General features: G+C 33.2%; 1 protein-coding gene across 1 annotated transcript; it reads left to right on the plus strand.

The window, feature by feature from the left end:
- The first annotated feature begins 8,903 nt into the window (after positions 1-8,903).
- LOC142547479 (putative methylenetetrahydrofolate reductase (NADH)) lies at positions 8,904-16,607 on the plus strand. The gene is made up of 11 exons (XM_075655801.1): positions 8,904-9,520; positions 9,628-9,688; positions 9,999-10,078; positions 10,191-10,364; positions 11,915-12,088; positions 12,186-12,286; positions 12,399-12,510; positions 13,201-13,281; positions 13,362-13,539; positions 15,857-16,194; positions 16,282-16,607. The coding sequence occupies exons 1-11, from the start codon at positions 9,107-9,109 to the stop codon at positions 16,363-16,365; spliced, it is 1,797 nt and encodes a 598-aa protein (XP_075511916.1). The 5' UTR covers positions 8,904-9,106; the 3' UTR covers positions 16,366-16,607.
- The last annotated feature ends 6,431 nt before the right edge of the window (positions 16,608-23,038 follow it).

Below are 23,038 nucleotides of genomic sequence, written 5' to 3' on the forward strand. Positions count from 1 at the left end.
GATCTTCTCTGTTTTTGAAATCTAATATATCTAGGTTAAGCATAACCTTATAAGGATGTATTTGTTCTAAAATGGATTTCCCATAGGATGTTTGGTGCAAAAGAATTTGATTCTTCCTTGACCTCGTTCCCACTGGGTGTGCTTCTCCACCAGTGTAAAAGTCTGGTTCGGATTCTCTCATATTTATATTCTGATATCCCACACTTTCTATTGGTGGTTCATGTGATGATGACCAGGTTATGGTAGGTTTTTCACCCCCGGTCGTATTCATCCTTAGATCTACAACTTTGAGATTTGCGAAGGATTCTGCAAGTTCTTGTAGATCCTCTAGACCAATCTTTTCTAAAGTTGTCATCAGATTAATTTCTTTTCTGAGAATGTTTGATTAGATTGATCATCCTTTCTTCTTCTGTTAAAGGTTTTGGCATCAATTTGGCCTTCCATCTTTGATGCAATAAGGGTCAGTACCAAATGATGGTGGTAACATTCATTCTGAAGATCTTTTACTAGAACTTGTTGTTGTTCTAGGTTTCGAATCCTTGTTCGAATATCCTTTAATATTCCAATAATTTCTTCCTGGTTTTCAAGGATTTTCTCCACATTATGTGGTACATAATACATCATATTGCCATAATTTTGTACCATCTTTTGAATTTCTCTAAGATCTCCGGAGAGTTTAGAGGAATCTGATACTATTTCTAAGAACCTGTTATTTGGAATCATAAGTTTATCTTAGGACTCTGATAGGTTCCTTCTTGATATCTAACCTTAGTTAGATCTTCATGTTCCAAATATTCCAGAGTTCTGGAATAAATCATGTAATTACTTAATCTCGAACCTGGGTTCGGATTCATGTTAATTGAAAAAATTCTCATCCTCAAACATGTAATTACCTTATAATAATATATTTGTATGTTTGAAATAATTTTACCTAGGCTCTGATACCATTTTCGGGCCAGAAAATCAACCATTTGAATTTTATCACACATGAGTATAACTAAAGGCATTTTTGTCTTTTTAAAGTCTTTTTAGGTACTGGAACTAAAGTTTTTTAGTTTGGATATTAAATTTAAAGTTAAGTTGGGTTTATGTATTTTTTCACAATTTACCCATAATTTAATATGGATAACAAAATTATTTTTATTTTTAATTATTGTATAACAATCAATTTTTCACAATTTACCCATAATTTAATATGGATAACAAAATTATTTTTATTTATAATTATTGTATAACAATCATATTGGGTGTGTGAATATTGTTTGATTGTGACTAATGAGAGCCATCAAAACTGTGACGATAAGTTATTGTACAAGTTAAAATATTTGAGTCGTACTATTAACATTAATTAAAATTTTTGTAAAACGACACACATTCAATCTTATAATTGATATCATACCGAAGTTCACAAGTTTAATTCTCATTGTTGTAATGAGTGTACTTTATTGAGAGATGAATTGTTGAAGTGTAATTGTAACGTCCCGAAAATTTAAAGGTCCACGTAAACCACATGCATGCAATTATTAAATTCTCTTGTATTTTAGTTAATTGTTTTAATTGCATTAAATTAACTATGTTGTGCATATTTGTATGTTTAAATTATATTTTATACATGTTTGCATTAAAATGTATTTTTAAAGGTTATTCGAGTTGCGATCGAGGAACGGAGACCGAGGGCTGAAAAAAATAGAAAATGTTTTTATTAAATAATTGCTTTTAATTATTTAAATTAAGAATGATGTTTTTTCTTATTTTTGAAAGTAAGGAGTTTTTAGGTGATTTTATACGCCGGAACGTAAATTTTATCGGTGTTGGTTTTTCAACAAAAATACGAATTTTTTGGCAACCCGGCTTAATAAATTCACAAATTTATTTAAACAAAAACTTTGATAATATTTTATTAAATCTTAATAAAGACTAATGGGCCTAAATTAGTGGCTTAAGAGGCCTAGGCCTAGTTAGTAATTTAATTAGCATATAATATGTTTAAACCACTTCAAACCCTACACATTGTGACTCAATAATCACACGCCACTTTCTGAAAAATCCCTCCAACCACACGGCACACACACATTCAATATTTGAAGAGGAAATTTTCGAGAAGCTTCAAGGGAAATCGAGTTTGGGCCCTCTTCGTCGCCGTTCTTCATCGTCAACGGTTTTTCTTGCGTTTAAAACGCAAAGGCACGCCTATATTTCTTTCTTTTCTCATCTTTCACACCATAGTATTTATTTTATTATGTTTTGAATGAAAACAAATAAAGCTTTCAAATAATTTCGTTTATGCATCAAAGATGAGTTTTTAAATCATGTTTGTTGATCCAAGATTATGTTTAACATGATCCTAAGGAGCTGCCATGACTAGGTAAGGTTTAAGGGAGGTTTATACATGTTTTAAAGGGTCCTAAGTCACACAACACAAGCTGCACACGTACACATCAGAAAGCTGGAACCAAGTGATCATGAAAGTAGATGGTGGGGCTCGGTTGAAGGGAATTTGATACATGGGGGCAGGTGGCTCGACCAGGACTTGTAGTTGGGACCTAGGGGTCATGTTTAGGTCCTAGGAAGGGTCATAGGGGGGCTAGGGCTCGATCCTTGGGCTGGGGAAGAGTCCACGTGAAGTGGGACTCCTCCCCAAAGCTTGCGCAGAAGTTGGACGGGAAGTATGGGGTGTGCGGCTGGCCTGGGTGCTAGCCAAGTGGGTCCTACGGGTCTAGGGAGGTGGTCTAGGGTCAAGCTAGGGGCTGGTGCGGCTGGGTCGCAGCTGGCTCGAAGGAGAAGTTGGAACCGTGAGTGAACAAAAGAAGCGCGCAGGCTGCTGTTCTCTTCAGGAGGTTTGTGCGCTGGTTCAAGGGGTTGGGCTGGTCTGGGTAGGGTCTGGGCACGGTCCAGGGATGGTGAGGGTCGTGTGGGCTCGGTGGTGGCTCGGTTGGGAGAGTCCTAGACTAGTTAGGAGTCCTATGGTTCAAGGGATCTCACGCACACAAGCAGAATCTGATAAGGGTCAAGTTCAGTAGGCTTTTTGAGCGGGTTAGGGTCATGTTCTTTGGCTGGGCTTGCACAGTAGGGTCCCTAGGTGAGTTGGCTAGGTTTTGGCTCAAGGTGGCTCGGGCGTGGCCCGAGTAAATTGGGAGATGGCTCGGTGTGTTCGTTAGTGTGTCAAAAACAAAAATTTAAGAAGGAAAAATTGATCAGTGGGTCCACGGGGGTGGCTCATGACTTGGAAGGGTAGAATAAATCTTAAAATTTTATGTTTAAAATTTGGAATCAAAATAACGTGTTTTGGATTTATTCGGGATTTAATCGCCGCACAAAACGCTAATTAACGAGTTAATCGAAACGCCTAGTTTTAAGCTTTATAAAATTATGAAAAATTAGGTTTAAGCTTAAATAATTATTATAAGTCTAAGTTTTTAATTTGGGAATTTTATATCAAGGTTTGATTTAATTCGGGATTAAAACGCATTAATATGTTATATTTAAATAATAAATTAAAAGTCATCAATTTAAGCCAAATAAAAATATGAGAAAATTCTTGTAAGCTTAAATAATTATTTGAGACATGTTAGAGTCAAGAAATCAAGAAAAAAGAAGTCAAAATCGTAAAGTGTCAAGTCCAGGGGTAAAACGGTCTTTTTACACCGGAAAAATTAGTAAACGTTATGGCAGTGCCCTAAATGCTATTTTATGATATTATGACTATTTATGAATGTTTATGAGATGTTCATGATTAATTATGATTTATTTAAATGTCCATGAATTTTTTAAAAGACATGTTGCATGCTTGGTTTCAAAAATAAAATGTTATTTTATGCATGATTTTTATAAAGTGATGAGAATGTTAAATGTTGAAGGAAGTGAAGTAATTGTGACTAATTCGTTAATGTTGGAGATGTCGTGAGGGTGGCGGTCCCAGTGGGAGCCCGACGATCGTGTTTCCATTATTACGAATATGAGGTTATGAGGTTTGAGGTAAGAATGGGAATACCGTGAGGGGAGAAGGCCCCAGAGGGAGCCCTGACGATCGTATTTCTATTCGAATCATGATAGACCAAGGCTCAGTTGACCGGTGAGAGTGTTGTTGATGTCCCCGCCGCCCAGTACTGTGGTTTCATGTAGATGGATCCATCGATTTTTCATGTTCATGTCATGTCAGGAAAGTCACAATTAACGATTTGAATTCAACAAAAGGAAAAAGAAAAAGAAAAGAAATTGTTCATGATCATGTTAAAGGTTTATGTCATGTTGAGGAAAAGGAAAAATGTTAAGGTTTATGTGATGCATGTCATGAAAATGTTTATGCTTAAAGTTGATGCATCATTTTGAAAATGCTTCTATTTAAAGTTCATGCATCATAAAGGTTTACGAAAATGTTCATGTTTGAAGTTTATGATGCATCTTCATGAAAACGATATTTTAAGTACAAATATTTTTCAATGTTATATGTTGACTGTATTACGTATTACTTGCTATAAAGATGATGGTGTGTTAAGTCTTTAGACTCACTAGGTGTGATAGATGCACGTGAGTTTGAGGGAGGTCTTGACGGATGATTTGACTGGACTGAAGGTGCACACAACCCGAGGACCAGCGCTTCTATTTTTCCGCATTTACGATTATGACTTATGATTTATGCTAAAGATTTTAAGACTATTTATTTATGCTTTGAGAGATTTTTGAGAGGTTTAGTATGAGCTATATTTTTCAAATTTATTGTTTTTTAGATTTGGTAAAACATGCAACGATTTCATTTTTATGACTATTTCACTTGATTTTTAAAATGCTAGTTGGATGATGTTTTATTTTAAAGGAGAAAATATTTTTATGTGTATGGCCGAAAATTGAGTGTTTATAAAAAAAATTTCTAGTACTTTTTAAGCAATAAAAGGGCAGACCGTTTCAGTAATAGTTGTCTGTGTTATGATAGCAATGAAAACATATGACGTTTGAACTGATATATTGTTTAATATTTGATTTACATTGTTAGCACCGACTATATATTTTTTGAATACGACAAATATTGAATCCTGACAAGAGCTTGTAAGTTACTAACATGTACTAATTTAAAACCGAATCAAGTCAAATTTATTACGGAAAATTTATAATTTTTGCCTCTTTGTCCATAAGAATCAAATCAAACAAAATATTAATATCTATATTATTACAATATAACGTATGAGTGGTATGGAGTTTACCATCTATATATCATGGTAGAATCATAAAATTAGTATGCCACCATAAATATATAAAAAAAAAAGCTATAAATTTTAAAAATATAACACATAGTTATTTTACTTAAATAGTATTACTAATTATTTAATTTTAATATGTTTTTTTAATTTATATTATTTTCTAAAATTCGCTTAAATAGGAAAAAAATTGATATGCATAAGACATGGGGGCAAATTCCTGTGGACATGTGTCTTCCAAGACCCCAATTGAAACTAATAAATATATACACATTCTAAAGTGTCATATTATTTATACACATTCTAAACTGTCATATTCACATGTAATTAGAAAACTATTTGTCTCTAAAACATGCATTCTATTATGGTCAAAGATTTATAGGAATATGGACATGTTAGAACATGACATCCAATTACAAAGAGAGCGTATCAATTACAATGCACAAACTCTTATTTAATTTATCACTGCACCGGATTTATCAAATCGTGATTGTAACGATCATGGACTATTCCGATCTTGGGCTCCTTCGAGGGCCTTGTACCATCTTGGATTCCCACTGGGGTAATTTCCTTCACGGGTTTTCTCATGCGTCATTACTCACAGGACTCTCCACACCAGGTTGGTGGAGTGATACCTCCCAGTCTCGAACCCATGACCTCTTTGGTTATCCCGATCTTAGGCTCCCTCGGGGGTCTTGTCCCATCTTGGGTTCCCACTGGATGCGTCATTACTCATAAGACTCTCCACACCAGGTTGGTGGAGTGATACCTCCCCAAGTCTCGAACCCATGACCTCCTGGCATAACCAGGTGTGGAGAGTCCTATAAATAATGACGTATGAGAAAGCCCGTAAGGGAAATGACCCCAGTTAAAACCCAAGATGGGACAACATACTCGAGGGAGCCCAAGATCTGGATAGCACATGATCGTTACAGTGATCCTTAGGCAGTATGAAAACAAATCACAGTCCATTGTTCGTCGAGTAGAGTTACAGTGGTGTATTGGGGGGTATTGAGGTTTAATCATGCACAACTATAATTATAAATTATCTACTTGATTATTCAGGATTAGTGTAGTTTAGCATACTTATCTTTTAAGTACTTATTAGACTGTGGATACCCATACATCCATTATAATGGCATACAACACATACACCATACTCGAGCGAACTTGTTAATATCTTTATTTTTTTAGAGTTCATCGACCAGAAACTAATAACATTTATTATGAAAAACAAGGATTCTAAAATAAAATAATCATTACTTGAATATTATATATGTATATATAAAAATTAACTTGAAATCTGATTGTTTAAATATAATATATATATATATATATATATATATAAACTTAAAAAATTATCCACATTTTATTATTTTCCTAATTAATTGACCAAATATCTCGTGATATGATTATCAATATTCATCTATACACATATTGAACAAAGAAGATATTTTATTTTTTAACACTCGGTCAACTCTTTTTTTAAGAAGATGACATCCTCAAGTATATTTCAAATACAATTGAGGAGATCATTTTTTTAAAAAAAAAGAGTTGACTGAGGTTATTTAACCAATTTCCGAAACAATAACAAAGTGTATGCATCATCTGTCTCACACGGAATATATAGTTGGTTAACCCAATTTTCAAAGACAATTAATTAACTTGACTAGTCACATTAATTGACATCGTGACACGTTTTATTAAATTGTGGAAGTCAATAAATGTTTAATTTCTCCGTTTTCATAATTGACGGGTAATAGCATTGCAAAATAAATAAACCATTAAACTAAGATGGGTTTATTTTGTAAAAATTATTAAAAGTCATAATATAAGCTCAATCGAGGTCCCACTTGCTTAAAAATCTCATAATTTATCGCAAAAAAATTCTGTAAATAAAGGAGCGAAATTAAAAACGTTCTGATTTACACTCAAAACTTTGTTTATTTCAATTGGTTTTAGGCAGCGTTGACTTGAGCGTTATATAGTTTCCGTAAGGTATTTTTCAGCGCCTCTAACATTTATGTTTGCGACTCAGGCAACGATCCACCATCTTTGTAAGGAATTTGCTTGTTCGGTTGACCCTACCCCTGCGGGCACTGCCTGCAGGGGTCGATCCAACGGCTCGGATTATTTCGAGCCAATTTTTTTTTTTTTACAGGGAGGTGGGCCGGATCACTCATATGGAGTGATCCGGGCCGTTCATTGCCCGTGCAGGCAGTGCCTGCAAGGGTAGGTTGAAACAAACCGTGTTATATTGTGTCATTACCACTATTCTAATAAATGAAATATTATCATAAAACAACATAAATTTTAAAATAACTAAAATATCTTACTTAAAATAAATATTTTTTTAAAAAAATATTATTTTAAAATTATTAATTCTCGTGTAATTTTTTTATTTCTTTTTTAAAAAATCACTTAATACTTAAAAAATTAAATACAAAACTTAACATATGTATAAATTACCAGTAAAACTAGCACTAATCAACAGAGTCAAGAAAAGTAGGCAGGGGTTGTTGGGATTAACCAAGTGGAAGTAAAATAATACAACTTATTTTTATATATAAAATTATTCTCCATTTAATTTCTGTCACTATTTTTCTATCTATTGCTTATTTGATTTTTCCTCTCATATCTCGATAAGTTTTTTTTTATAATAGTTTATTAATTCTAAATCTTTTAAAGTTTAATTTAAAGTGAGATATAATAAGAGTTTCCAAGAGTCCATTCTCCGTTCTATATATTTAGACTTATTTGTATTTTTCACATGCATTAAAAAAAATTATAAAATAAATAAGTTTTACGGAGAAAGTTCTCGTTTTACCATTTAATGAATGCGATAATATGATATAAAAACTTGCTGGATACTATATTATTAATAATTGTGAGATTCTTAGAATAACTATATCAAAGAACACAAAAATATTTAAATCTATAATTATTTTTTTTACAATACTAAAAACCTCCCTAAGTCACTCCATATTTTACATAAAAAAATATAAACAAAACTTTCATTTTGAATCGAACGTCTATTATAAATCGAAAATAATTTCGTGTTAATTGTTTAGTATTACTTGATCAAATTTAAAATGATGAAAAACGCATGTGCATCTTTTATTAATCTATACTATATTATTAAGTGTGACTGAGTTAGAAAAACTGCTTGAGTAGGACACCAAAATTTCTTCCTTTTTTACCCTCCTCTTCAACACCACCTATAATAATTCCAACCACGTCAATCTTACGCCTAAAATCTTCTCCAAAAATGGAAGCCTTAACCGTACCAACACATTTGAAAACTTCTCAATTTAAAAAAACCTTACGGTTAGTATTTTTAACACAAAAAACCTTTCTTTTTTCTATCATATTATTATTTTTTTATTGAAATTAAGTTTAATAGAAAAATAGATTTTTTGTCATACACAACAATGTGTACAAACATTATTAAATGTTATGTTATACGAAATGTGTGTGCCTCAGCCGCTAGTATATATAATGAATGTGGTTAGATTGGTAAAAGAGTAAAAAAAATATTGAATTATATATTTAAAATAAATGGAAAAAATAAGATTTTTATAAAATTAACACGAGGTTATTTTACTTAAATAATATTTTAAAAAACAGTAATTTTCCTAAGTAATTTTAATAATTTTTTTTTTTAAAAAAATTCCTTTAAATAGGTCAAAAGAAATGGTAGGCACATGAAAATTTATCCAACCTACCGACGCCTATGGATCTCAATTTTCTCGCACGAAGCACGTCGTCTGACCTCATCCCCCTGAATTCAGCACATATACGCTAGTTTGGTTGCTGATCGCTGTCCCACCTAACTCCATTCCCCCATATATACATACATTGAGCTCAAGATCCTTCATTCGTGTTGATTCGATCCGTTTTCTTGCTTTTTTGAGATGAAGGTGATCGAGAAGATCCGGGAGGCGATTCCCGAGAATGGGAACAGCGATAAGGTTGTTTTCTCGTTCGAGTTCTTCCCTCCGAAGACGGAGGATGGTGTGGACAACCTGTTCGAGCGGATGGAGCGAATGGTGGCCCACAACCCTGCGTTCTCCGACATTACCTGGGGGGCTGGCGGAACCACGGCGGATCTCACGCTTGAGATCTCCAATCGCATGCAGAACATGGTGTGCGTGGAGACAATGATGCATCTTACGTGTACCAACATGCCTGTGGAGAAGATCGATCACGCGCTGGCTACCATCAAGGCTAACGGCATTCAGAATGTCCTCGCGCTCCGTGGTGATCCTCCTCACGGCCAGGAAAAGTTCGTCCAAGTCGAGGGTGGTTTTGCCTGCGCTCTCGATCTCGTAATGTCCATCGTTGCTTTCAGTTATTGTCTTCTTGTGTTTTGAATTCTTTGGATCCGTCTATAGTTAATTGTCTTCTGTTTGTTGGCTGTTTCGTTTGTTTCCAGGTTAAGCATATTAGATCCAAATATGAGGACTACTTTGGGATTACTGTTGCCGGCTATCCAGGTTTCTCTCACTCCTCGACGTGATCGCTTTCCACAAATAGCTATCTATTCTTCTTTTACTCGTTGTCAAGACCAAATGTTTAATCAACTATCACTGTTTTAGTAAGTGCATTAAGTCACACTAGACCATTTAGAGCTCATTGATAAATTTACTTGAGTCCTGCTATGTTTGAATTTTGTACTGAGTGATACTACTACTCCGTTAATGGGAAAAAGATGACATTTGCTTGTGCTCTGAATCTCTGTAAGTTTATTAACCATCCTGCTGGATATTTATTCATGCCCCCGTGCCCTTTCTTTTATCTACTCAGAGGGACATCCTGATGTCATTGTCGATGGAATGGCACCTCTTGAGGCATATCGGAACGAACTTACTTATCTCAAGGAAAAGGTTCGAAACAAAAATATCATTTCTTACTAGTATGTATGATTGGATTTAGTTTATCTCAATATTATGATATTGGGGTCAAGTTGTCATGCAGATTGTGATGTTCCTTTTTCAGATTGACGCCGGGGGTGAAGTCATTGTAACTCAACTCTTCTATGACACGGATATCTTTCTCAAATTTGTCAATGACTGCCGTCAAATTGGAATAACATGTCCCATTGTGCCGGGTATCATGCCCATAAATAATTACAAGGGGTTCCTCCGCATGACTGGTTTCTGCAAAACTAAGGTATGTGATGCACAGTGGAAGAGTCTAAGATCTTTCTATTTGATTGCTTCATAGTTTGTGGATTCCTAAGTTGTTATCATCCATGCTTTGAACTTGGTTCTTGGGATTTGTATTTTTGGTTTTTTTTTCGAACTATGAAAATACTTAGTGAGTACCCACCAGGGCATAGAAACCAATTCTGCTCTATCTGAATTTTATCAGTGAATTCATAGATTGGAACCAACTTTACAGAGCGGAATATCTTGAACACAAACTGAAAAAAGTTGGCGCACACAAAGTCAAAAGCACAATTTTGATTGTAAAAATAATTTTCTCGATTAATCATTTATATAAGAACATAGACATGACATGTGATCAAGGTTCCTTTGAAAGCTTACATAACACTATAAGACTAAAATTTCATATCTAATTGGTGAAAGAGTACTACTCTTCCTCTTTATTTAAACTCGTCTCTATCCTAGCTGTTTACCACTAGTTAGACCTGACAGAAACTGTTATTTGCACCTAATGCACAAGGGATTTGCATAACACCAAGGTATCCGAGTATATGATGAATTATTTATTCATAATATATGCTCGTATGAATTGGGTTATGATCACTTAGAGCCCTAAAGATAGTCAATAAATCCTCTTATTTTCGTTGTTAAAAAAAGATTTTCTTGTACTGCAGTAAGAAAGGACTACATGGTACTTTATATACATAAATTTTATTGCGATAATAAAAATGGATTGTGTGGTACTTCATATACATAATATCTCAGAACTTACCTTGACATAACTTCTTTCTCCGACTCTCGAAGAAATATCCATCATTATTTAGAATTGTCTCCATCTTTTTGGATGATGAAAGATGATTTATTCATCATTGAATTACAGTTTAGCCTCTTAGGAAAGTGGGAATGAGAATGAATTAGTTATTTTACAACAATCACACCAATTTTATCTCGCCTCAAGATATGTGTACGTTTAAGAAATTGATTTTAAAAAAAACATGGTTTGTAGGTTTCTTAAGAAAATTAGAATTCTGATTAATGAAGTCAATCATGCCATAATGATAACTGGTTTATTCTTCTGTAAAATAGAGGCAATGCTAAAAAAGGACGTCACAAAGATATTGGAGGCTTCAAACCATATTGTAGCTAAATGTAGCATATTACTGCATGCTTTAATTAAAGAATTTGGAAATGTTCAAAACTCATAAAAGAAGTTTCAAATATTTATTTAGGGTAAAGGGTCGGGGATTGACATTTGCCTTGTCATTGGAACTCATCCAAAATCTTGTCAATATTGTCATCTTATTTGATTTTGTATATTGCGATCAAGCTACAACTTTAGGGATAAGCATCATCTATTGTCGTTAACTTTTGCAAAATATAAAGCGTTGAAACTGGATATATTTATATATCAAATAACTTTTTTGAAAATATAATTTTCTATATTAAACTCGTGGTTTCCTTATACAAATTTTTGGTTCTTTTCTGATATTATCATAAGCATCCTGCTCAGAACACTCGTTTAAGCATGATATTGTATTTTATGTTGTGCAACAGATTCCCCCTGAAATTATGGCCGCCTTGGAACCTATCAAGGACAATGAAGAAGCTGTCAGGGCATACGGAATTCACCTTGGTACGGAAATGTGCAAGAAGATTATGGCTACTGGGATCAGAACTTTGCATCTCTATACCTTAAATATGGAGAAATCTGCATTGGCGATATTGATGGTTTGTTTTGAGCTTATTTTTGCAGTTTCACCACATGAAAGTATCACTATTTTGATCGGGTAAATTGAATGAGGCTTGTTTAAACTTTCATGTACAGAATCTTGGGCTGATCGAGGAGTCCAAGATATCAAGATCCTTGCCGTGGAGACGTCCCGCAAATATTTTCCGTGTGAAAGAAGATGTTCGTCCAATATTCTGGTAAGTGTATCATATGGAGGCCTAATCCAGGCTCTTCCGTCTTTTTACCTTAACTCTGTAGTTTATAAATGCTGATTTATACTTTTCAACTGTTATGGCTGATACATGACAGGGCCAACCGTCCTAAAAGCTACATTACCCGAACTATTAGTTGGGACCAATACCCACATGGTCGATGGGGAGATTCCAGAAATGCCTCATATGGAGCACTCAGTGATTACCAGGCATGCACTTCTCATTTAGTTATAAGTTTTTTTTTCAGTTCTTGTCTAGATGCAAGTACAACCCATGGGTTCAGCTCATGTGAAGACTAACATCCAGTTGGGTTTTCATACTATTTTCCGCCGATATTCTGATTTTGGCTGGTAGTTTCATTCTTGATCGATAATTTTATCGATGCAGTATTTTTCTCAGGAGAAAGGTACGTTTGTTTGGTACTATTAGTGGATATATGCGATCAAGAACATCCACAGTTGAGATTTTGGTGTGTTTAATCTATAAAACAAGTGTGACTATGATGTGATCATTGTCTTCACATCTGATTTCTGAACTGTTGGGGCTATTTATGCTGAGGAATTGGTAGGAAATCAGAAAAATATGGCAAATGCTGGTCAAGGTTGAATATCTGCAATTTTGTAAACTCAGCCCTCAATCTTGTGTTATTGTCTTTACTTGTATAACGATCCTGATGAGAGACTTTGCTTGGGAAGAAAAATAGTTAAAACTTGAATGGATAAAACCTAAATTGATAAAGGAATGCACACTATGCAAAATCTCATTCGAAAGTTATCATTCATATTCTTGAGTGATATCTATGATGTTTCTTCATGCAATTTTATGATCTATGCTTTGAAATTCTGTTTTGCTTAAATGACGATACAATATCAAATGACAGCCTGTAACATTCTTGACAGTTCATGCGGCCACGTTCACGCGATAAGAAACTTTCTGAAGAATGGGCTGGTCCTTTGAATGATGTTGAAGATATTAATGAGGTAAGCCTTCTGCTTACAGCTCATTATCTCAAAGGCTCAGTTATTGAAAGCTCAGTCCTCGTGAACTTTTAAATAATCAGAAATTTGTGAAATTCTGCCTTGGGAAGCTGAGGAGTAGTCCATGGTCTGAATTAGATGGACTTCAGCCAGAGACAAAAACCATTAATGAACAGCTTGGAAGCATTAACATGAATGGTTTTCTAACTATCAACAGCCAACCAGCTGTTAATGGAGCTAAATCAGATTCCCCTTCTGTAGGTAATCTCAAGTCTTTTACCTGTCACTTTGACTACGTGAATTTTTAGTTTCTAGGAGTTAATGGATGTGAACATACATTCCTGAAAAAACATCAATCATTTTTACATGTACTCTGGTCGCATGTGGTTAGGGAGGCGACAATAGGTTACAAGCCCAGGGAGGCTCAGACTAGGGATGCAAATGAATTGGATCATGTAGAATAACAGCCATTTTTTCATATTTGATCCTGACCTTGAATTTTATTTGTCAGCTTGAGCTTAACAAGCTGACTTGGGTTCAATTTGGCTTGAATCGTCGTTCAAAATCAAGCTCTATTCATTTGGTTTGAACTCAATTATCGAGCTCTATTAAGTAATTGCTTGAACTTCGGCTCGACCTCGTTGCTTGTTAAAATTTTCATATAATTTATAACAAACTGATATATATATTACAATTCATAAATGGTACAGAAGTTATCGAACGAATAGTTAGAGATCAAATTCGGCTCGAAATTATATTCGAACACGTTCTAGCTTGGCTCTAGTTTGATAATTTTTGGTATTGATTAAATAGTATTATATATGACTCAATTTGATTTCGTCCTTAGCTGAGATGAAGATGCTGTCATTGGTGTGGGATTTGTAATTTTTGAACATGGTGTCATCGTAATAAAAAATATGACTTTTCCTAAAGATGTCCATCCTTTGATGCATCTGACATCTACTAGGGCTTTAATATTCCTCTTTCTTTGTTTAAGCGTTAATACTTCCCTTAGAATTTTTCGAGATAGTTCCGGAATGTCCTACAGTATTTGGGTGTTTCTGTGTAGGAGAATGTATCAATTTGCTCACCATGCTCGTTGCAAAGATTCCAGTTAGTGAGTGATAGACAAATAAGCGTCAAACTAGCCATCAGTATTTTTTTAACTACTGGAGGATCATTTTCATTGAACTCCCACTTCCTGTTTTACATCATGGGGGTTTCCGAGTTTAATTTCTCGGTCTCTTTAAACAAGTCAAATAATATATTCTTGTTGACAAACGATACCACTTTAACTTCTCTCAATCTCCTAAGGATGTACTTAAATTCTCATAAATCTCTTACCATGAATTTTGTTTTCATGTTTATGGAGCTTCTGGATTTAGTATGATTCGTCTTTATTTATGATAATATCATCAACATAGACAATCATGATGAATAATTTCCATTTTCCCATTTTGATGGAAATAGTATAATCTGCTTGTACCTATGGAACATGGGTTTGCAGATTTTGAGATCATAGAGCGATTTTTTAAATCCACGCTCTTTTCTTTATCTTTTATGATCTAAATCCAAGAGAAATTCTCATTAACACTTACTCCTCCAATAACCATTCATTAAGTTTACATCAAGCCGATGGACTTCGCATGTAAATTTGTTGCTAAAGATGAGAGAACCATAGTTGCGTATAGCTTTTCCATTGATGTGAAAAATTTCTCTATGGTAAATATTTTATATTTGAGTGTGCATTCAGTCATGCCTTCTATAACTCAATGTCTCCATTTGCTTTGTATTCAATTTTAAACACCCCTACTCTCTGCAACTCTCTGATTTTCTGGACGATCTATAAAATTTCAAGTTCTATTCTCTAATAGGGCCCGCATCTCCTCCAAACTGTCTTTTCTGCTCCAGATTTGTTAGTTTTCGTGAATATTATAATGTATCTCTCCCCTGACAACCTAAATTTATGCCTCTAATCGTGGAGACTGTTTCAAGTATATCATTCCATGCCAAAGCTCCCTGAGTGTATTGTAGTACTTAGTGATAGTCATGTTGCCTTGACAAGTGTTTATAATCTTGTACTTGTAAGTCTGCCTTGATGAGTGTTTTTAATTTTGTACTTGAACTCAAAGCATTTGGATGTATCTTTTATGTTCATTTATATACACCTGTAGCTCAACTACCCATATTTCTCTTTCCATTTCTGAACCGTAAAGTTCTTCCGATGTTTGGCTCCATAAAATTTATTAGTCAACACATCCGTATTGACTTCTTCCGATGTTCTCAATTTATTGTAATCTGGTGATGTATCTAAGGTGGTTAACTAGCATAAGTTGAGTTGCCTCACCTCTTCCGCAAAATATAGGCTGCACATTTTTTCGTTCTTTAGAATATAATTCACTTCTGTTCATTTTACATTGAGTGATTTGTTAGGACAGTTTTTCAACTTTGAGTGATTTTGATTGGGTTTTGGAATTGGTGGATGTATGTTAGGTAGTGCATGATTCTCCTGTTCAGGTCATGTTTCTACGCAGACATGTACTTCTTTCTGTTCATTTGATTGTCATTTTACTTCCAGGATGGGGTGGCCCTGGTGGGTATGTTTACCAGAAGGCCTACTTGGAATTTTTTTGTTCCCCGAAAAAGTTGAATGCTCTGGTTGACAGATGCAAAGACTTCCCATCTCTTACCTACATGGCTGTAAATAAAGATGGAAGTAGTTGGATTTCTAATATCGAAAAAATTGACGTGAATGCGGTGACATGGGGTGTTTTTCCTGCAAAGGAGATTATTCAACCAACTGTTGTGGATCCCGCAAGCTTTATAGTGTGGAAGGATGAAGCATTTGAAATATGGTCAAGGGGATGGGCTAGACACTATCCAGAAGCCGATCCATCTAGAAAATTGCTTGAAGAGGTCTATGTTCATTATAGCATACCTTGTTTGAATCCGAAATAGTTTTGGTACTTAATTTTTCTAATCCTTTGTGGATGGTAAATGCAGGTCCAAAGCACTTATTACTTGGTCAGCTTGGTTGATAACGATTACATCCAAGGAGATTTGTTTGCTGTTTTTAAAGATATCTGAACTAATATAGTATGATGCAGTGATATTTGCTCTTTCTTCAATAAATTGAGTTAATGGAATCCCTGTTTTCTGATCACATTCTCAAAAGAGTAGGTGATTGTATTATTAGTTTGTTTTCCTATGTTGAACCTATAATATTATTTATCGGCATGTAATAGCATCTTTTATATTTTGGGATTTATGAGTTCCATGATTATGTTGTAAACTAAAACCTAACAATTCTATCGGATGTCTTGAGTTGTGTTCATTTTGTTTGATCATCACATTAGTTTCACTACTGTTTTCACTTTGATGTTAAAAATTAGTACTTGTTCAAATAAGTGTGGATAAAGAGCATTGTTTTCCAACTGTACAATGACAAAATTAACCTTCTATATGCACTTCAAAAATAGAATGTAACTCCTATATTAATTTTATCAAATAGCTCATCTTTATATTACATTTAAATGTTTTATCTTTTTAATTTTCTCTCTACATTTTTTCAATGATTTTATTATAATTATATTTTTAGTGCAATTTCTAATTAAGTAATAATTATAGTATCACAAAAAGATATATGAAAAATTTATAACTATATGTGCAACAGTAAAACAACTACCATATTTTATGGGTTTTTTAACAAAGAATTGAAAGTAAATAGTTTAATTTTGATTTTAAAAGATGGTACGATTTCAAAAAAATTTGAAAAAAAATCATTTATAACGAATATATATGTTACAGGCATAATTATTTTATTAAATTGTATAACTAAAAAATTACATGTATTATTTGTAAAATCAATCATGAATCAAAACTTTGAATATTCAGTTCATGAAAATAGATTTAATGAGCAATACCTATAAAAGTGTGGATAAAGAGCATTGTTTTCCAATTGTGCAATGACAAAATTAACCTTCTATACACACTTGAAGAATAAAATGTAACTCCTATATTAATTTTATCAAATAACTCATCTTTATACTACATTTAAATGTTTTATCCTTTTAATCTTCTCTCTACATTTTTTTCCAATGATTTTATTGTAATTTTGTAATTATATTTTTAATGCAATTTCTAATTAAGTAATAAATTATAGTATCACAAAAAGATATATGAAAAATTTATAACTATATGTGCAATAGTAGAATAACTAACATATTTTATGTGGTTTTTAACAAAAAATTGAAAGTAAAGAGTTTAATTTTGATTTTAAAAGATGGTACGATTTCAAAAAAATATGAAAAAAATCATTTATGACGAATATATATGTTATAAGCATAATTATTTTATTAAATTGTATCACTAAAAAGTTACATGTATTGCTTGTAAAATCAATCATCAATCAAAATTTTGAATATGTAATTCATGAAAAGAGATTTAATGAGCAATAAAAAGATTTTAAGTTATTTTCTACTGTAAAAACAATGTAAGATATAATCCTTATAAAAAATATAATTATAATGATCACTGATTAACATTTGTCAAAGTATCAGAATTTTTACATATGATATTTAATATCTTTATTTAATTATTTTGAAATCAAACTAATTAATTCAATAGATACAAAAATAACAATTTTTTATGGAAGTTTATTTCTTTTGTTATATTTCAAATTTTATTGGTGAAAATCATACCAATAGTTTAAAACCTATATTTAATAATTATTATATGAGTTTATTTGATATTTACCATATAATCTTATTTTAATGTGCATTTCTTTACATATGTTGATTTACTTATTATTTTAAAACTTATCAAACAAGAAATTAATAGTCATCAATGTTGGTCAACGAAATATCGATATATAAAATTTATTATCCATGATATAGAATTGTAAAAATAAAAAGTAAAAAAATTCTTTAGGAGGTTAAATTAAATATTATGAGTTATATTTTACTATCAATATTACTATTTTATTTTTAAAAAAACTGTTTTTATGAGTTAGTCATAGTGATTTTAAATTGATAATTATTTGTCTTTAGTATGCTTCGCTTTTGTAGATTATGATTTATACATTGATAAAATCTATAATTTGATTGATTTTTATGTTATTATGCCTTATACGTGGTGTTTGAATATATACTTTTTTAAAAAAATTTGTTTCGATTCATTTTGTTCATTATAACTTATTATATAACATAAAATCAACTGCTTGAATTTTAATTTAGGAAACAATTTTGATAGTAAATTATATAAGTTCTTATAAATCGTTTGATATTATATGAAATTAAGCTCAGACAAATAACCAAATGATTCAAATTGTTTTCTAAAAAATCAAATTTTTTTAGTTTTTATAATATAATTGATATTGCACGTACACCATGCTACTAACCTTATATGTTCCAAATTTGAGTAAACTGATTTGTTCTGTAGCCCATGAATTTGCTGGTAAACTATCATATTTATTCTATTTTACCAGCGCCCATTTGTACAATTGTTTGTATGTATGTGATGTTTTTTGTGTTTAATTTAATGTTTTTTATAATAATTTTTTATATTAAGAATGATATAATATTTAAAATTTCAAAGGTTTGGACAAGGACTAAAAAAATGTTTTGATGGTTTTAAAATTTTTGAAAAGATGGAAAAACAGTGATAAATGAATACATAAATTTACTAAAACAATTTTTTTAATACTTTTATTAAATAAAAATAATGTATTTTTTGTTGAAAATATGAAAAATATTTGTGTTGAAAATTATAATGTTGAATGTTGAAAATTAGGTAAAATTAGGTGTTGAATGTTGAAAATTAGTGTGTGATGATGTATGTAATGATGAAATTATTTTTGGATTGTTTTCTAAAGAAATCTTATAAATAAGTCTCAATTTGTAAAGATTTGATACAATTGAGTAGAGAGAAAAATACTATAAAGTGTGTAGTTTGGTAAATTTTGAGAGTTTGAGATTTTTACTTTTTACCATAAATTTTTACTTTTTCACAACACGTTATCAGCACGAAGCTCTAAAAGTCCTCCATATTTTTCCAAGCTCCAAAACAGAAGAAAAAGGTAACAAAAGTAATAATATTTATTTTACTGTTTATTTATTTATTGTGTATCTATTTAATATATAATATAATGTTATTCAGAAAAAACAAAAATAAATTTTTCAGAAACTTGTTATAAATCCTGGGAGGATGTTAAGACGACATCCCACACTCCCGGTGTGGGGCCCTTAGCTTCTAATCGTTATTACAATGCATTTTGATTAAGGTTAACTAATTACAGCGGAAAACGAGTTTAAAATTTCTTTACAATGAGCCCAAAAATATCTCTTTTATAATTTGAATACTGAAAATAGTATTTAATCTCAAATCATAAAACACGCCCACACGTAATCAAAGCCAATCACATACAAACAACTCATATCCTCGGGACATGCCCCGGTATATAGATACATACATATATATATATATATATATATATATATATATATATACATATATACTGGGAACAAAATATAAACCTCAACTCAAACTGTGACTCCCTCCAGAAGCACCCTCTCCGGTCTCCTGATATCCTGGAGTACCTTTCATTGTCCACATACAAAGACAACAACAGCCCCCCTTGAGGTGAGCAAAGCTCTGTATGGAACAACCATCATATATACCACAAGTATCTAAATAATGATATATGGTATGCAATGCATGTATGTCGTGGAGGTATCGGGTAATATGCCCATCCACTGAGCATATGTCAGAATCAAACGAATCGCTATCAAATCAATGCTCAAGCTGGCACACCGGCTTTAATAAGGGATACTCGTATGATAGCGTCGACAAAGCGCCATCAAATCCCAAATCTCATATCCAATCATCGGGGCCACAATTGTCTATGCTTTACGGGTCATATAATACCAACATAGCAATTGTGTTCACAAACCCCAGAATCCAATCAAATCATATCAGGGTATCCAAGGATCATAGCTCAACGTGCATGTCATGTATCGATGTATGCATCAAACGATGTGTGTTAACAGAACATTTATTTTATACATTGATATCTCAATCTCAATGTCATGTATGCCACATAAATCGACAAATAAGGCATATAGACATGTATTCTCATTCCAATCAATCAAATCAATCCAACATATATCATATAATACAGATACCTGTCGTATGTTACCCGGTCGCAACATACCTCAATTCTTCGTTCCAGTCGATGTAGCTTGAAGATATTGATATTACACTTTATCTACATCAATAACATACTCATTCCAATAAATAACATACTCCAAAATTGTAACGCTCCGAAAAATTTAAAAGTCCACGCGAACCACATGCATACGATTATTAAATTCTCTTGTATTTTAATTAATTGTTTTAATTGCATTAAATTAATTATGTGGTGCATATTGATATGTTTAAATTATATTTTTCTACATGGTTGCATTAAAATGTATTTTTAAAGGATATTCGAGTTGCGATCGAGGAACAGAGACGATGGCTAAAAAAAATAGAAAATATTTTTATGGAATAATTGTTTTAAAATTATTTAAAATATGGGTGATGATTTTTCTTATTTTTTTAAAATAAGAGGTTTTGAGATGGATTTATACGCAGGGACGTAATTTTTATCGGTGTTGTTTTTTCAACAAAAATACGAACGTTTTGGCAACCCGGCTAATAAATTCACAAAGTTTATTAATCAAAATTATTTTTAATAATTTCATTAAGCACTAATGGGCCTAAATTACCTAATTAGTGGGCTTAAGCCTTATTAGCAACTTAATTAAGTATTTAAAGTTATAAACCCCACCCTAAACCCATAAAATCCCACGCCCCACACCCCACAAATCTTCAAACTCTTTTCTATCCCTTCAAGTCACGGCACACACCTCCAATTCAAGAAAAAGTTAGGGAAAACAACAAAGAAAGCATCGATAGTTGCTGGGAAAATTCAAGCCGTCGTTTCCTCGTCGTCGTTCCTCAATCGTCAATGAAAAATCGTGCGTTTAAAACGCAAAGGCACGCCATACATCTCCTTTTCTCATCCATCATATCATATTATTGTTTGAATTATTGTATACATGAAGAACATGAAATATTTTTCATAATTTTCGGATTATTGCATGTATAGATGAGGAAACTTGATTTTTGAATCCAATAATTTGTTTATTGTTCGGTTAAGGGGCTGCCATGACTAGGGTATTGATCAAGGACGTTTTTCACAAGTTTTAGGGACCTAATAAAACACACAAAACGCTGAATTCATGATAGGAAACAAGCTGGAACCGTAGGCCAAAGGAAATAGAAGAAACGTGAGTTCATGGTATGTGCAATCTTCAAGTGGTTCGATCACTATGCATGGGGCTTAGGGATTCGACCAGGTCTCGAGGGGGGCTCGTTCTGGATGTGGCTCAGGGTCAGGAAGGGTCCTAGCATGGCTAGGACCCCTCACGCGCAGCCTTGGAGGAGTCCCATGGAGAAGGGACTCCTCGCGCGCGCAACCTGTGGAAAGGTGACAGCAGCCAAGGGGGGGCTCGCTGCTGGGGCTTTGGTGTGTTAGGTAGGTCCTATAGGGTCTAAGGAAGATGGGTAAGGTCTGGGATAGGGGCTGGTGCGGCTGGGTCGCTGCTGGCTCAAGGGAAAAGAGGGAACCGTGAGGGAAAGCCATCAAGCGTGAGGTTGTTGTGCAGAGTTCAGATGGCTCGTTGCTCTTGTTCAGGGGCTGGGCTTGGTTAGGCTGGGTCTGGGCGTGGTCTAGGGTCGGTAAGGGTCATGGGTGGCCAATGGGTAAGGGCTGGTAGTGTCCCAAGGTGGCTAGGAAACCTATTACACTTAGCACACTATAAACGCACACACGCATGTATTTGGTGTCGGTTTCCAGGAGTGATTGTGCGACTTAGGGGCTGGTCCTTGGGCTCGGGGTTGCATAGTAGGGTCACTAGATGATTTGGCTAGGTTTTGGCTCAAGGTGGCTCGGGCGTGGCTCGAGTAAATTAGGAGATGGCTCGGTACGTTCGTCGAAGGGTCAAAAACGAAAATTAAAGAAGGAAAAATTGATCCAAGGGTCCACGGGGGTGGGTCATGACTTGGAAGGGTAAAATAAATCTTAAAAATGTTATGTTTAAAATTTGGGATCAAAATAACGAGTTTTGGAATTATTCGGAATTTAATCGTCGCACGAAACGCTAATTAACGAGTTAATTGAAACGCCTAGTTTTAAGCTTTATAAAATTCTGAAAAATTGTATTTAAGCTTAAATAATTATTAGATGTCTAAATTTTTAATTTGGGAATTTTATATTAAGGTTTGGTTTAATTCGGGATTAAAAAGCGTTAATACGTTTATTTAAAGATTAAATTAAAAGTCCTCGATTTAAGCTAAATAAAAATATGGAAAAATTCATGTAGGCTTAAATAATTATTTGGGACATGTTAGAGTCATGAAATCAAGATAAAAGTCGAAAACGTAAAATGTCGAGTCTAGGGGTAAAACGGTCATTTTACACCTAGAAATTAGTAAACATCATGGCAGTGCCCCGAATGCTGTTTTATGTGCTAATATGATTATTTTCTATAGTTATGGATGTTTATGGAATTTTTTTATGTTAAAATGATATTTTAAATGTTTTAAGGAATTTTATATGTTTATGATTTAATATGTAAAAATGTTATTTTACATGTTTTGAGGGTAAAATGTCATTTTAAATGTTTATGAAATGTTCATGATTAAATTATGATTTTTA

Source organism: Primulina tabacum, chromosome 5 (genome assembly GCF_025594145.1).
Source record: "Primulina tabacum isolate GXHZ01 chromosome 5, ASM2559414v2, whole genome shotgun sequence".
Lineage (NCBI taxonomy): Eukaryota > Viridiplantae > Streptophyta > Magnoliopsida > Lamiales > Gesneriaceae > Primulina > Primulina tabacum.